This window comes from Alnus glutinosa, chromosome 5 (assembly GCF_958979055.1).
Source record: "Alnus glutinosa chromosome 5, dhAlnGlut1.1, whole genome shotgun sequence".
Taxonomy (NCBI): Eukaryota; Viridiplantae; Streptophyta; class Magnoliopsida; order Fagales; family Betulaceae; genus Alnus; species Alnus glutinosa.
This window is the reverse complement of record NC_084890.1, coordinates 253,998-267,629: the sequence shown is the minus strand read 5'-3', so window position 1 is coordinate 267,629 and position 13,632 is coordinate 253,998. Positions and strand designations below refer to the sequence as shown.

The 13,632-nt window shown below is 32.7% G+C and overlaps 3 protein-coding genes across 3 annotated transcripts; all 3 read left to right on the top strand.

Moving 5' to 3' along the window:
• The first annotated feature begins 478 nt into the window (after positions 1-478).
• Positions 479-3,650, top strand: LOC133869486 (DNA-directed RNA polymerases IV and V subunit 4-like). Its single transcript, XM_062306511.1, has 11 exons — positions 479-625; positions 844-940; positions 1,255-1,332; positions 1,497-1,565; positions 1,677-1,775; positions 1,901-2,012; positions 2,096-2,173; positions 2,402-2,435; positions 2,510-2,578; positions 3,053-3,167; positions 3,242-3,650. The coding sequence occupies exons 2-11, from the start codon at positions 859-861 to the stop codon at positions 3,247-3,249; spliced, it is 744 nt and encodes a 247-aa protein (XP_062162495.1). The 5' UTR covers positions 479-625; positions 844-858; the 3' UTR covers positions 3,250-3,650.
• Positions 3,651-4,473: 823 nt separating this feature from the next.
• On the top strand, positions 4,474-6,363 carry LOC133869485 (uncharacterized protein At4g26485-like). Its single transcript, XM_062306510.1, has 3 exons — positions 4,474-4,806; positions 4,953-5,151; positions 5,928-6,363. Exons 1-3 carry the CDS (start codon positions 4,548-4,550, stop codon positions 6,217-6,219), a joined length of 750 nt encoding a protein of 249 aa, XP_062162494.1. The 5' UTR covers positions 4,474-4,547; the 3' UTR covers positions 6,220-6,363.
• A 2,529-nt stretch (positions 6,364-8,892) lies between these two features.
• On the top strand, positions 8,893-10,423 carry LOC133869741 (uncharacterized). Its single transcript, XM_062306818.1, has 5 exons — positions 8,893-9,042; positions 9,173-9,315; positions 9,430-9,552; positions 9,674-9,787; positions 9,880-10,423. Exons 2-5 carry the CDS (start codon positions 9,196-9,198, stop codon positions 10,099-10,101), a joined length of 579 nt encoding a protein of 192 aa, XP_062162802.1. The 5' UTR covers positions 8,893-9,042; positions 9,173-9,195; the 3' UTR covers positions 10,102-10,423.
• The last annotated feature ends 3,209 nt before the right edge of the window (positions 10,424-13,632 follow it).

Below are 13,632 nucleotides of genomic sequence, written 5' to 3'. Positions count from 1 at the left end.
ACAAATTTCACAAACAAAATGGAAACATATTTAGATTTCAACAAAAAATATAAAATTAATAAAGAGTCATACTTATATCATTAATTGAGATAGATAGAGGCTACTTGTATCATTAATATAAAGAGATATATTAAATAGACCGGTTCAATTTTATTTAAAAGATCGGTTTAGTAATTAAATGATCGATTTAGTCACTAAAAAGTATGAATTTATACCACGTATCACTATTCTATGCCATTTTAAGGAAGAACTCGATATATATATATATATATATATATATATATATATATATATATATATATATATATATATGATACCACGTAGAATAATTTATAATTTTGCCCAATGACCAATTTACCATTTTCCCTTGAAAGTTCAAAGTAATTCGTACTGAAGAGTGAGACACAATTGCCCCCATTGTCATAGCGTTTGTCACCTTGGAAACCATGGGTATTATCGTCGTAATGTCAGAGACCAGAGAGGCATATTAAAGCCTAAAAAAAAACGCATGGAAAAACGGAAAAGCCAAGGAAAAGGGCCAAAACAGGGTTTAAGCAGTGAAAGATTGGAGGCCTGCTTTCAGTTCCTCTGCTCCTTGGCGATCAGCCCTTGCGGTCTTTCACTGGTACCCTTTATCTTCTTCTTTCTTGTTTTTTTTTTATTTATCTTTAATCTAATGGGGTTGGTTTTCCTTGCTTTACGCCATTTTTGGGCTTTGTGGAGTTTCCTGAAGAAAAAAAAAAAAAAACTGTTATTTTTCGTTTTTTGGGAAAAGGGGTTTGTCTGGTTTCTATTATCTGCGTTACATTATTGTTAAATACTGTGTATTATTGTATTTTGCAGAAATAGAAAGTAGTAATGGAGAAAGGAGGAAAAGGTTTCTCTCTGCCCCCCCAAACAGCACGAAAATCTTCACTCAAATCTAATCCTCCAAAACAAGGTATTTTGTTTTGTTTCGTGGGTGTTATATGCATTGCTTTGTATGAAAAGAAAAAAAAAAAAAAATTTGCCCATTAAGTGAAGGAATTGGATGGCCGAAGTAGTAGTTCATTCTTTTTAATCAGGTCAGTCTGTCTATGCCCAGAAAGAAAGAAAGTCATGGTCTGTCTAAGGAGAAGATGTTATAATCCTTACTTTTTTTGGGGTGTTGAGTTGTACCATTAGTGCTGAAATCTGTGCGAAGACAATATAGGAAATACTATTCTTTAAAACATGCAATGTTGTGAAGCACCTATTTTCTGTGAATTATTTTAGGTGTATCATCCTTGAAAGGGAAGGATGATAGCTCAACAAAGTCAAAGAGGGGAAGGAAAGTTCAGTTCAATTTTGAAGGTTAACGTTTTCTTCTTTTCCTTCAATACTTATTTTTGACCTTTATTGTGGGTGATATATATGCTAGTGATAAATATGCTTGTCTTCTGCAATGTTGAACAATTGTTTGAATGAGACTTAAACATACCCATTAATCCTCTCTAATTGGTGGAATTGTATTATAGGTTCACCCGAAGCTAAAACTAATTTTTCTCCAAAATCTGGTGCGAAGTTTGAAACTCTATTTCCAAAAGGTTTAATTTTCTTCAACATTTTATTTGGCTGTTGCCTGTTTGTTTTGATTACCTTTCTCTGTGCACATCTATGATTGATTTCCTTTGAATGTGCTGTTTTTGATTGCTAAGGTGATTCGAGCAAATGGGGAAAAGGAGACAAGACTTCTACTGGTGGAAAAAGTTCAATTCCTAAGGAACCACAACCACTGGAGTTCAAAATTGAGCAGGGTGGGTACTTTGAAGCATGTTTTCTTGGTTTTGGAGAAAGTTATTTGTAGATCTGTCTCTTAAGCTGGGGGTGTCCATTGGTAGGTTAACGCTGTACTGTTACATGTTTTTAATAACATATGCAGAACTCCCAGAGAATGTCAAATGCATGATGGATTGTGAGGCTGTTGATATTTTACAAGGAATCAAGGATCAGATGGTCATATTATCAAGAGATCCAGAATTTAGACTCCCTGTGTGAGGGATAAATTTAATGCTTCTGTTATTGAATAGAAGTTCAATGTGTATTTAAAGTGTTACAATTGCTTGTTTGTTTCCAGATCATTTGACAAAGGGCTGCAGTACGCCAAAAGGGGTGGTTATTACACAAATCCCCAGCCTGTTAGACAAGTTCTTGAGTATCCTTGAACTTAATTTATTCAGAGCTTTTATCTTTTAGTTGTTTTTTTTTTTTTTTTTTTTTTTTTTTTTTTAAAAAAACTTATCATTAAAGAATTAGTTTTGTATGTGTTTGTTTGTTTGTTTGTGTGTGTCCCCACACACACACTCGCAATTTTATATGACCTATCACTGCTTTTGATATGGCATTTACCTCCATCAGCTGTTGAATTCTTAACTGGAATAAGGGCTCTCACAAAATATGATGTCTCTGATGGCGAGGTCTCAATCTCAACCTGAGTCACTTGAATCTTAAAAGTCATGCAGCATTCTTATTGTCAATTTTTTGACTGCAGATATGCCTGATTGCCAATGTTTGTCCAGAATCTGTTGATGAAGTTTTTGCTCTGGTCCCATCCTTGAAGGTATGACATGTCTGGCTTTGTAATTTTTTTGGAGAATTATATCTTTAGATTGCTTACTATGCCAAGTCTTTGCTTACTATATTGTTTCTAGTCCTATGTTTGAAAAATAAGTAGAAAATGGGCAAAGGTGTTGCCTCCATATTAATAACTGCAGAGGTAGAAGACTAGAACTAATATCAGGTTGAGCCTCTAACGTTGATAAATAAGTAGAAATAAGCCAAATTGGTGCACAGTTTATTATGACTACGGATGCAAAACTGATTTTATTGTGCCAATTATTTGAAAGGTGAATGCATATGACAATATGTTGATATTTCCTGACTTTGGGGCTTAATATTCATGACATTCCCTTTTGAACAACTAATGAGCATGCCCATCTTTCAGCTGTTGATAATTGTCATTGTCATAATATAATTGTTCTGCCAACTTATGATTAAACTGTTGGCTTTCTGAACTAAAATTTTCCTCCTCTAGGCTAAGAGAACCAAGCTCAGCGAACCCCTCAAAGATGTGCTAAGTGAGCTTGCTAAGTTAAAAGAGTCTCCTAGCTTAGAAAGTCAAATGGAAAGGGCACGAGTTGACATCCCTGGTAAAATTTTCATTTTGCTTCTTGAACCGTGATGGCCTTATTTAGCTGTCATTCACTCAATAATCTTGGTGCAGATAATTAATGTTGGGAGCCTTGGAGTTGTGGATGGCACCACAACCATGGGGTTAGCTTTGTGCAGACCTTAGAAGACATGCAGAAGTAGCCGCTATCCATTTTGATTTTGTAACATGTTTTCTTTTCTTTGCTTTTTCTCTTTTTTGGCCTTTTCCATTTCAATTAGAGATCCTTTCTTATGTAATTATTATACTCCAGTGGGCAGCTTTCATCCTTGTGATTAGCTCTTATAAACCGCCCCCCACAAAAGAAAAAAGATTGTGTATTGATTGCCAGAAATGTGGTAGATTTGGGCTGTGTTTTCTGATCATAATTATGAACAGCTGTAGCGGCAAACAAACTTGTTGACTAAACTCAAGTAGCCGTTTTATGCTTTAACAAAATGTGCGCAATATTTCATGTCTCAAAGTGGAGCAAATGCAGATCATGTTTGAAGTCTGAGTAGCTATTTATGTTTTCTTGCCCGCCATGATTTTGTGTTAGTGACTAGCGGATTGAGATTCCCTCTGTAATCCCAAAATATTGACCGTTCAATTAGAATGACCTCAATTCTTAAGTAATCCAGAAGATATACCCATCAATTAAAATAAACGATCATGATCATGTCATGTCATCGACTTTTTGTGAAAACTTAAAAACAATGTTTAGAAAAACAAAAGCCCTCAAATTAATTCCTCTCGTTTTCTCCCTCTTGCCCCTCACGCCGACCGCCATCGCTTGTTGCCACCCACTTCTTCAGTGCTCTATTGGGGTTGGTTTGGCCACTCCGAACCACCCACAATAGGTGGGTCAGCCATCACACCTACTGTCTAAAACTATTTTTTCTTCTAAAACTTTTGATGATAATCTGAATTATTCATTTTGAATGAATGGTCTGAAAAAGAAGTATTGCAACAACACCCTTAAGGAATCTCAATCCACGGCGGAACTCCCCTTTATTCCCATCTTTGGCTCCTTTTTAAGTACTTTCTCTCGCATAGAAAAAAGAGAAAAGAAAAAAAGAAAAAGAAAAAGTGAAGACTCTGAAGCGAATGAGAGAAAAAGAAAAAAAGTGAAAGACACTGGAAAGTAGTGAATGAGAGAAGAAAACTCGAAAACACATTTGAGTGAGTGTGGGAGTGAAGCAGTGGGTTCCCCGAGCACGATTGAGATTCCGTGTAATAGTGATGAGTTTTTTTACTTTTTTTTTTTTTTTTTTTTTTGGCGTTTGGTGTAGGCGTGTGATTTGAATAGTGAAAAGCATGTAGGTACAAAGAAGAGACCCTTGGGGCTTGGGCTACCAAAAGCTTCTGTCCGGGAATCTAAATGGTAATGGAGATGGAAGAGGAATACCAAGAGGTAATAATAGAATCAGGAAATTACCAAGAGGATGATGATGGCACTGAAGAAGATGACGATGACGATGACGATGACGATGACGAAGAAGCAGAGAAATGGATGAAGCACTACTCATCCAGGCAGCGAATATTGTTGGTTGGAGAGGGAGACTTGTCCTTCTCCCTATGCTTAGCCAGAGCATTTGGCTCTGCCCGCAACATGGTTGCCACTTCTCTCGATGCTCAGGGTAACCTGCAGACCTGCCTACCATTGACGCTTCTATTTTCTTCTCTCTCTCTCTCTCTCTCTCTCTCTCTCTCTCTCTCTCTCTTTTTGAGAAATTTTATTAATTATTAGGTCTCTATTTTTATGTATTTACTTGATACAATCCAGATGATCTAGCGAGGAAGTACAGTTATGGGATAGGGAATGTGAGGGAGCTGGAAGAGAGGGGTTGCTTGGTGTTGTGTAAAGTTGATGCGGAGCAGATGAGCCAACATTTCTTCCTCAAGACTCAAAGGTTTGATCGGATCGTCTTCAATTTCCCCCATGCTGGATTTCACTACCCCGAGGATAACAACTGCCAGATCAAGTTATGTTCTTTTTCTCTTCTTCTTCTTTTTTAAACTTTTTACTCTTTACCCTCATCTAATTTTTCATTTTATTTATCGCTATTATATATTAAATTTTACTTCCTTTTCAATCTCCTTATTATTAACCATTTTATTTATTTCTTGTTATTTACATTGGAATATTTTGGCTGAAAAAAGTTCTTTTACTTTCCAACTTAATATAATATAATTTGATTTGTATTTTTTGTTTCTTTATATGATTTGGACATTAATAATGCTTGACCTATTAAATAAATTAATACTATTTGATTTAGATGTCTAATATATTTTGATTTATATTTATATATTATATTTAAAGGGACACTTGTCAATAATTTAAAATGTCACCTATCGCAATTCTATATTCAGCTATATTATAATTTATATAGAGAAATGCTTGACATCTTAACAATTTTTTTTTTTTTTTGTTCAGAATTTGGTTCTAACTTAATGTGTCACGATCGTACGAGATTGTTGCACATTTCTTAAAATGATAGATCTCATTAGATTGTGATATGATATGACATGACATATGATTTGTCTGTCTTTTAACACAATGCTTGGGAGTGTATATGGTAAACAAATTAATCATATATACATCAAAACAGAAAAAGAAAAGAAATCTCAATACCAAAGATTAGTGGTTAATTAGAACTTCTGATGATGATGATGATGTAAATTAATGTGGATTATTTTGTGTTTGGAGAATGAAAAAACACACAAAGTGACGTGAATTCTATGTATGGCACTGAAATAGGTTGAACAAGATGTTGGTAAAGGGTTTTTTGAAGAATGCTAAACTTCTCTTACGGAAACAAGGAGGGGAGATTCATGTGTCACACAAGAGGGGCTACCCTTACGACAAATGGGATTTAGTGAAGAAAGCAGAGAAGATAGGCCTCGTTTTGCATGAAATTGTGCCCTTCCGCAGGGATGACTATCCAGGTTATTACAACAAGAGAGCCCATGGTAGCCATTCCGATGATCCATTTCCACTTGGGCATTGCTCTACTTATAAGTTCCGCCTCTCCTCTCATCAGTTTGCTTAGAAATTGTACACTTGTTGTTGGATCATGCATGTTTGGGACTTCTTAGAAATGCATGTCCATGTTCTCTTCGTTCTAACGCTTGTGAAAATTAAGGGTTGCTCCTTCATCCAATTAATGGAAATATTTGGCAAATCTTACCTATCACGTACCGTGTAAATTCTTGCCTTTGTTGAGGGATGAAGTACTATATTGTGCGTCTAGTTCCTCTACAATCTTGTGTGACATCAATTTAGTTTATAGGTTTTCAGTAGAAATTATGGTTCTTAAATATTTTACCTGCTAATCTCAGTTTACTTGAGAAGAAACAGGAAAGTATTGCATCATTGGCATTCTACGGGTGCGTTTAGAATTGTAATTTCGTAAAGAAAAAGTACAATTTTAAATCAAATCGCAGAAAATGAACCGTTTGAAAACTGTGTTTTTAAAAAATTTCGATTTGAAAACGCAGAAAAGTGCTTATTTAAATCGCATGCAATGTGGCGTTTTTTTGAAAACGCAGTATTTTAAAAGGCTAACCTGTGATTTTAAAGGCTAAACTGCGATTTTGCCAAACGCCTAACTACGTTTTTAAAAATCACTTTTTCAAATCACACATTTTAAAATCATTATTTTTAAATCGCGCTTTTTGAAATCGCAAACCCAAACAGACTGTGACGACCCATTTTTTTTTTTTAAAAAAAAAACATATAAAATTGGATCTTCACAGTGGCATGACTACTTGTCGCTCAGCCAACATAACGTACACGTTCCATAATATGTATCTGATATTCAGAGTTACATCTAACACAACAGAATATAAATATCAATATGCAACAGAACACATATCATAAGCGGAAATACATCTAATACGTAACAGTTAATTACAACAATGAGAGCCATTTACTAGTCTATCTATTTAAAGCTTATAAAATATATTACACTAATTACATACTAAAATACATGCTCAATAAATACATATGCCACGTTGGACACGAGCCATAAATAAAATACAAAAAATACGAACTACCCATGAGTCCATAATTTATGATTATCGCAATGTGCTCCAATTATAGTATCCCATACGCTAGGTGGACAAGTCAATATCTATATCCGCAGAACCTACAACCAAAGCATTAATGTCTGTACGGTTGCGGGGGTTGCCGCATCCGTACACGTGGAATTAAGAGTCCACCGCCTTAACATAAATAATTACACTAAGACCTCAGAGGTATACTATTCACTGAGTTTTCGCAAAGAACCAACTTTTCTTTTATAGTTTTGCAAGCACTATAAAAGCTACCAATTTTATAAACTTTTGTTTGAAAAACCCCCGTAGCTGATACAGCAAACATCGACTATTAGAAAGCATTTAAAACATACTATATAGCTGCGAACATATATAGAAGTTCCAGTTATCCCATCTTGGAAGCTTCTACATATCAATCCATCTACAATATATTACTTTTGATCGGTGGCTCAATCATACATGTATGTGAGTAATCTCAAGCATACAAGTACGTCTAAGCTGTACTAAGACATCCACATTCTCTGAATTAGGCAACACTAAGTCTAATCCCATACACTGATTGCCCTTTACAGAACAATTCGCGTAGTATTACATAGACATTAGCATCCCATAACACCATGCCTAATCACGTATACTTATTGCCTTTGTAGGACAACTTGCGCGGTATTACATAGACAATGATATCTCTAACTCTAGGCAATACAATTATCTTCACACTTTCAAATTCTATGCTTTTAAATCATGCAAATAATACATCTAGTAAAACTACAATATATAAGACATACAATACATTCCATTACACCCCAATATATGTATGCATATGTCAAGCGAATGGGGACCATATCCCAAGGAACATAGAGTCCGTAACTCCAAGAGAAAAGGGACTGTATCCCATATTAACGTTGAGTCCGTAACTCCAGAGAACAGGAACCGTATCTCAAAGAACATGGACCGTATCCCAAAGAATAGGGACCGTATCTCAAAGTTTGTGCTGTAACTCCGAATGGCCCTTTCTCATAGTGTCCGCCTTGTTTCTTTTTGTATTGAAGGGCCACTTGGCCCACCATTTTAAATGTGGGGCGCAGGTGTCCACCCCACACCACTTAATATTTATTTATTTATTTGATTATTTGACTTTTCTTTTCCTTTTATTTTCTTTCCTTTTTTTATTATCATTTTAATGGCCATTTGGCCATTGTTTTTCTTAATGGCCGTATGGCCATTTGATATAAAGGCCATCAGGCCTCTTTTCGATATATATATATATATATATATATATATATCAAAGGCCATCAGGCCTCTTTTCTATATATATATATATATTATTTTTCTAATTTCTTTTCTTTTCAATTTTCTTTCTTAATTTCTTTTATAATTTCTTTTTCTTTGGACTTAAAAATATTCATTTGCATTTTTAATGACAATAAAATAATTTTAATTAATTATTTACTCAAAATTTATATTTTAATTACTGCGAAATGTCTTGGACATTACACATACCCTAAGACCCACCTTAGAATTACGAAATTGAAAGATATTGAAAGTAAAATTACGGGGAAATTAGACTTAACGGAAACTACCAAGCGATATGATTTGAAAGTCAAAGCCTCATTGTGGGGTAAATTAAGTTGTTAGGAAATTGCTGAACAAGTAACCTATCTAATTAAGAAATTTTCTAGTTGATCGAGGGCAAGCATTGACTCTAGTAAAAACTATAAAGGGTGCATGCCTGCGTGCGTGCGTATCTTGCTGTATATGCTGGAAGGAGACAATCGACTGTGTTTATTAGACAGATCGAGACAATCGAGCAAATTAAGGTACTAAAACTTCTCTAATTGATCTTCCTAATTAATCCTGAGTTACGTACTTAAATCGATCTGTGTTTTCCTTTCTATCTTGTACTTCTATTAATTGTGTGATTGTACAACATATATTCAATGATTTTAGGTGGTGAATCAATATCTATATATATGGGAAACGGGCAATCAACAAGAGTGCAACGACGTATGTGGTCATGTACTCCTTTTCGCTATCACCGAATTTCCCCTTCCAATTCACTAAACCAACCTCTGCTAGACGATGACAGCCAGGTATGCGCGCGCGCAGGTTTATAATATTTGTCATGTTTGAGTACTCTGTGATCGCAACAACACAATTAGTACTATTAATTGGTAGCTAACGAAAGATTTATTTATTTAATGTAGTCCATGGTGTCAAACCTTCAACTTGAAGCCGATCAAGAAAAGAAAGCAGCTTTGGAGAAAGAAAATCGTGACTTGAGGTCTGCACTCTCCAGGCTAGAATCCAAGCTTCAATCAAAGGAGAGGGTATATATATATATATATATGCAAGCCAGTATGCAGCATCAATGATCAATGATCAATGACAAGATTTTCTACGATATTCACTTGTTTTAATAATTGATATACGTACTAAATATTGTTACAGGCCACTGAAGCACCAGAAGGGAGAATCGCCAACCTTGAGAGAGAGGTTAATGAACTCAAGAGTCAAGTATCGAAGCTAAAATCTGAACGTCAAGTTGACAAAGTTCACAAATTTGTGAGTGAATTTATATTTTTCAATGATCCGACTTTCTTTAATATTTGCGTTATGTAATTAATGAAGGTTTTGATTTTTCCTTGTTATGGAAGAAACAAGGAGGGGCCAATAATTATGCTGCTTTGGAGGAGATCAGAGTTAAGAAGCCGTCAACCGGCAGTGTCTCTGAGATGAAGAAGGCGTCTGCTTCTTCTCATGATTCACATGTATGTTTACAATTAGACAAGGCACAACAGGCGTTGCCGGATGATATTGTTGCCTGCCTTATCGTTTTGATATTTTTAGTATCTATTCTCATTGGCATCAACCTCTAATATGTAATTAAGGACACTGCCATTTCCTCATCAGAAAAATGGTGGCCTTCCTGATCAGTACCGTCGATATATATATATATATAATCGACAATTAAGGTGTGTAAGTTTAATTCTGAACTATTTTCGATTGTTTTCCTTTCCTCTTCAATTGCTTAGTAATCTTATCTTATCTTATCTTACATGTATATAAAAGCCGAGTTCTTCCTTTGAATGACATAGAATTGTGACACGTGGCATGAACCCATATTTTTCAGTGACTAAACCGGTCATTTAAGTACTGAACCGGTCTTTTAAATAAAATTGAACTGATCAATTTAATGTCTCTCGATCTCTATTAACGATACAAGTAGTCTCTCTTCCAATTAATGATATAAATATGACTTTTTGTGGAGACATGTGTTTCTTTAGTATTTTATATTTTTGGTTGAAATCTAAATATGTTTCCATTTATTTTGTAAAATTTTTGGTTCAGCAATTCTTCATTTGAATGTTTATGAGATTTTTTTTTTTTTTTTCATTTGCTTTGTTGAATGTTCATAATTATATAAGATTGAAATATAGTAGGTATCATTAAATGTCATTATAGCCGCATTAAGTTGTGAGGTTTTTTTAAAAAATTAAAATTAAAAACATGCATTAATTCTAAGTGGTCAGTTTTTTTTTTCAAAATTTTTCTTTATATGAAATTTCATTAAGTTCAAAATTTTAATGTACAATATTATGGTTTCAGAATTTACAACTTTCCAAAATTATAGAGAGACAAAATTTAAAACTAAGAACGTACTACATTAACTACCTATAATTGACCATATAAGTATTGCATGCATTAATTTTAAAGAAATAGTACAAGTAAGCTGAAAAATCTTATTACTTACTCTCTTAGATTAGTTATTTATGCATCTCTTTAGGGTTTGAAACATCTTGAATTGTGAAATCAAGAGCATCCAACAACGACCTTCAAGAGAAGAACAGAGTATTAAAGTACATAATTTTATTTTGTTTTGTCTTTTAAGGACTTTGCTTTCTTTCTTTCATTTTTTTTCTTATTCTCTTTTTTGGTTTTGTAGAGGTTGAAGGATTTTGTGTTTTATACATTTTTATAATTAGAATCTAGATATTCTCCTGCTATTTTTTTTTTCTTTATACTTTTTATTTTCAACCATGTCTACCTATGGAAATAGATTTTCATAAAAAATGTTTATTTTTTTCTATATTTTTTTTCCCCTTATATTCAGAATTATTTGCATTTTATTTGTATTGAAATATAATAGGTATCACACAAAGATTCCTACTAATTTTGTATTAATATTTTGATATTTAGATTAAACTATGTATTTTTCTTGATATATTTTTTTTCTTTATACTTTTCATTTTAAACCATGTATACCTATGGGAATAAAGATTTAAACATTTTTTAATGTATATGGATTAAACTAAGATGATAAAGACTTATGTTTTCTGGAATTTTTTTTTTTTTTTTCGTTTATGTGATTTACTCCATTTTTAGCCATTTTTTTGAAAATGTTTTTATGCTTGTGAAAGCAAAACAATGCAAAAATTTATTTAATTGCTGTGCATAAAAGAAATATAATTACTTTTGAAACACCAAAGAGATATTAAGCATTGTAATGAAATATTTTGTATTCGTAAAAAAATATTTTGTTTAGTTTGTTCAGTATTTTTTTAAATGTTTATAATTACTTGGGTTTTATTTGTATTTAAATATAATAGGTATCACACTAACAATATTATAGATTCCTGCTAATTTTTTTATTAATGTTTTAGTAATTAGATTGAACCATGTTTTCTTCTTGCTATTTTTCTTCTTCTTTATACTTCTTTTTTGTTATAAACTATTCATATGGGCACAAATATTTTAAAATATTTTAATTTATATGGATTAAACTAAAATTAAGTGTCTTATTTTTTAGTTCATTTGAATGTTTTATAGATATTTTTGTTTTGGTTTGTATAATTTACTCGATTTTCAATCATTTTGTTTAGTTTGCTATGTATTTTTTTTTAGAATGTTCAGAATTACATGAGTTTTATTTGTATCAAAATGTAATAGGTATCACACCAATAATATTAGAGACTCCTGCTTATTTTTTTTTTGTTAATGTTTTGATAATCATAATCTATAGGTTTTCTTCTTGCTTTTTTTAATTTTTTTTAATTTTTTTTTTCATTTTAAACTATTGATATGGTAACAAAGATTTTAACATGTTTTGATTGGGTCTTATTTTTTAATATATTTGAATGTTTAATGGTTTTTTTTTTTCTTTTGGTATGATTCACTCAAATTTTTTTTGATGTGTTTTTTCTGCTTTTGAAAGTAAAATAAGGCAAAAACTTATTTAAGTATTGAATGTGATGTGAGAAGATTTATTTGATTGCATTAAATATTGAGTGAAAATTTTTGTTTTCTTTTGTAAGATTTGGCTTCGGTGCTGTAAAAAAAGTTACAGCATCATCTTGACCTTTGAAAAAACTACAACACATATGCTGTAATATTTGAAATTTAGATTTTCTTTTTACTATTTTTTTTATACTTCTTTTCGTTATAAACTACACCTATATGATCAAATATTTTTAAAAGTTTTATTTTTTTTGAATTAAAATAAAATTAAGGGTCTTAACCTTTATTGTCTTTTTATTGAAAAATGTGCGATAATTTTTTTTACAAGCATTTTTTAACCTATATTAAAAAGTACAATGAAAACGTGTTTAAATTTTGAAACTAAATTATAATGAAGAATTCCGCACATAACGCGAATTATGAGCTAATTTCCTTAATTTGGATGATTCTTTGTGTTGCTATGCATTTTGTTGAATTTTTCTTATGGTTTTTATTTCTTAATCCATTTATTTGATTATTTTGTTTAAAAAAAAAAAAAAAGGAAGGGAGGGTGGGTGGGTGGTTCTCAAGATGCTGACCAAGTCCATCCACGAGGCAGCGACTTGGTGTAATTGCATGATTAATTAGGAATGTGAATAGTCAAAGGGCTCGGGATCGGCAAAACTGGTGTTTGGCAGGGTCGGAAGAAAGAAATTCTTATAATAAGAAGTCAACGCGTAAATGAGAAATATATTAAGTTAATGTATAAAAAAATAAAATTAGTATTCATTCATTCATTGGCAAATCCTATCATGAAAAGAGATAAGAAAGATAATAATAAAAATCCCTACTCTTGCTTCATCTTCTAGTGACACTACAAAAATGCATGCATTTTGACGCGTGTCTACAGTACCCGTTACTGTAGACACGCGTCCAATTTGACACGTGTCTTTGGAGACACGTGTCTAATTGTACAGCCGTCACAAATTGACACGTGTATTTAATACACGTGTCAAACTATTTTTTTTAAATATAATTTTTTTTTAATTAAATAGAATTTCAACAATTAGACACGCGTATTAAATACACGCGTCCAATTTGACACGTGTATTTAATACACGTGTCCAATTGGACACGTGTATTAAATACACGTGTCAAATTGGACGCGTGTATTAAATACACGTGTCAAACTG

Bases quoted from the DNA above. Each gene is read 5' to 3' on its own strand.
- LOC133869486 (XM_062306511.1), top strand. From the start codon at position 859: ATGGAGAAAGGAGGAAAAGGTTTCTCTCTGCCCCCCCAAACAGCACGA. The intron at 2,013-2,095 runs GTGAGGGATAAA...GTTTGTTTCCAG, and splicing joins CCAGAATTTAGACTCCCTGT to ATCATTTGACAAAGGGCTGC. The intron at 2,174-2,401 runs GTATCCTTGAAC...AACTGGAATAAG, and splicing joins CCTGTTAGACAAGTTCTTGA to GGCTCTCACAAAATATGATG.
- LOC133869485 (XM_062306510.1), top strand. From the start codon at position 4,548: ATGGTAATGGAGATGGAAGAGGAATACCAAGAGGTAATAATAGAATCA. The intron at 4,807-4,952 runs GTAACCTGCAGA...GATACAATCCAG, and splicing joins CACTTCTCTCGATGCTCAGG to ATGATCTAGCGAGGAAGTAC. The intron at 5,152-5,927 runs GTTATGTTCTTT...GCACTGAAATAG, and splicing joins GATAACAACTGCCAGATCAA to GTTGAACAAGATGTTGGTAA.
- LOC133869741 (XM_062306818.1), top strand. From the start codon at position 9,196: ATGGGAAACGGGCAATCAACAAGAGTGCAACGACGTATGTGGTCATGT. The intron at 9,553-9,673 runs GTATATATATAT...ATATTGTTACAG, and splicing joins AGCTTCAATCAAAGGAGAGG to GCCACTGAAGCACCAGAAGG. The intron at 9,788-9,879 runs GTGAGTGAATTT...TTGTTATGGAAG, and splicing joins TTGACAAAGTTCACAAATTT to AAACAAGGAGGGGCCAATAA.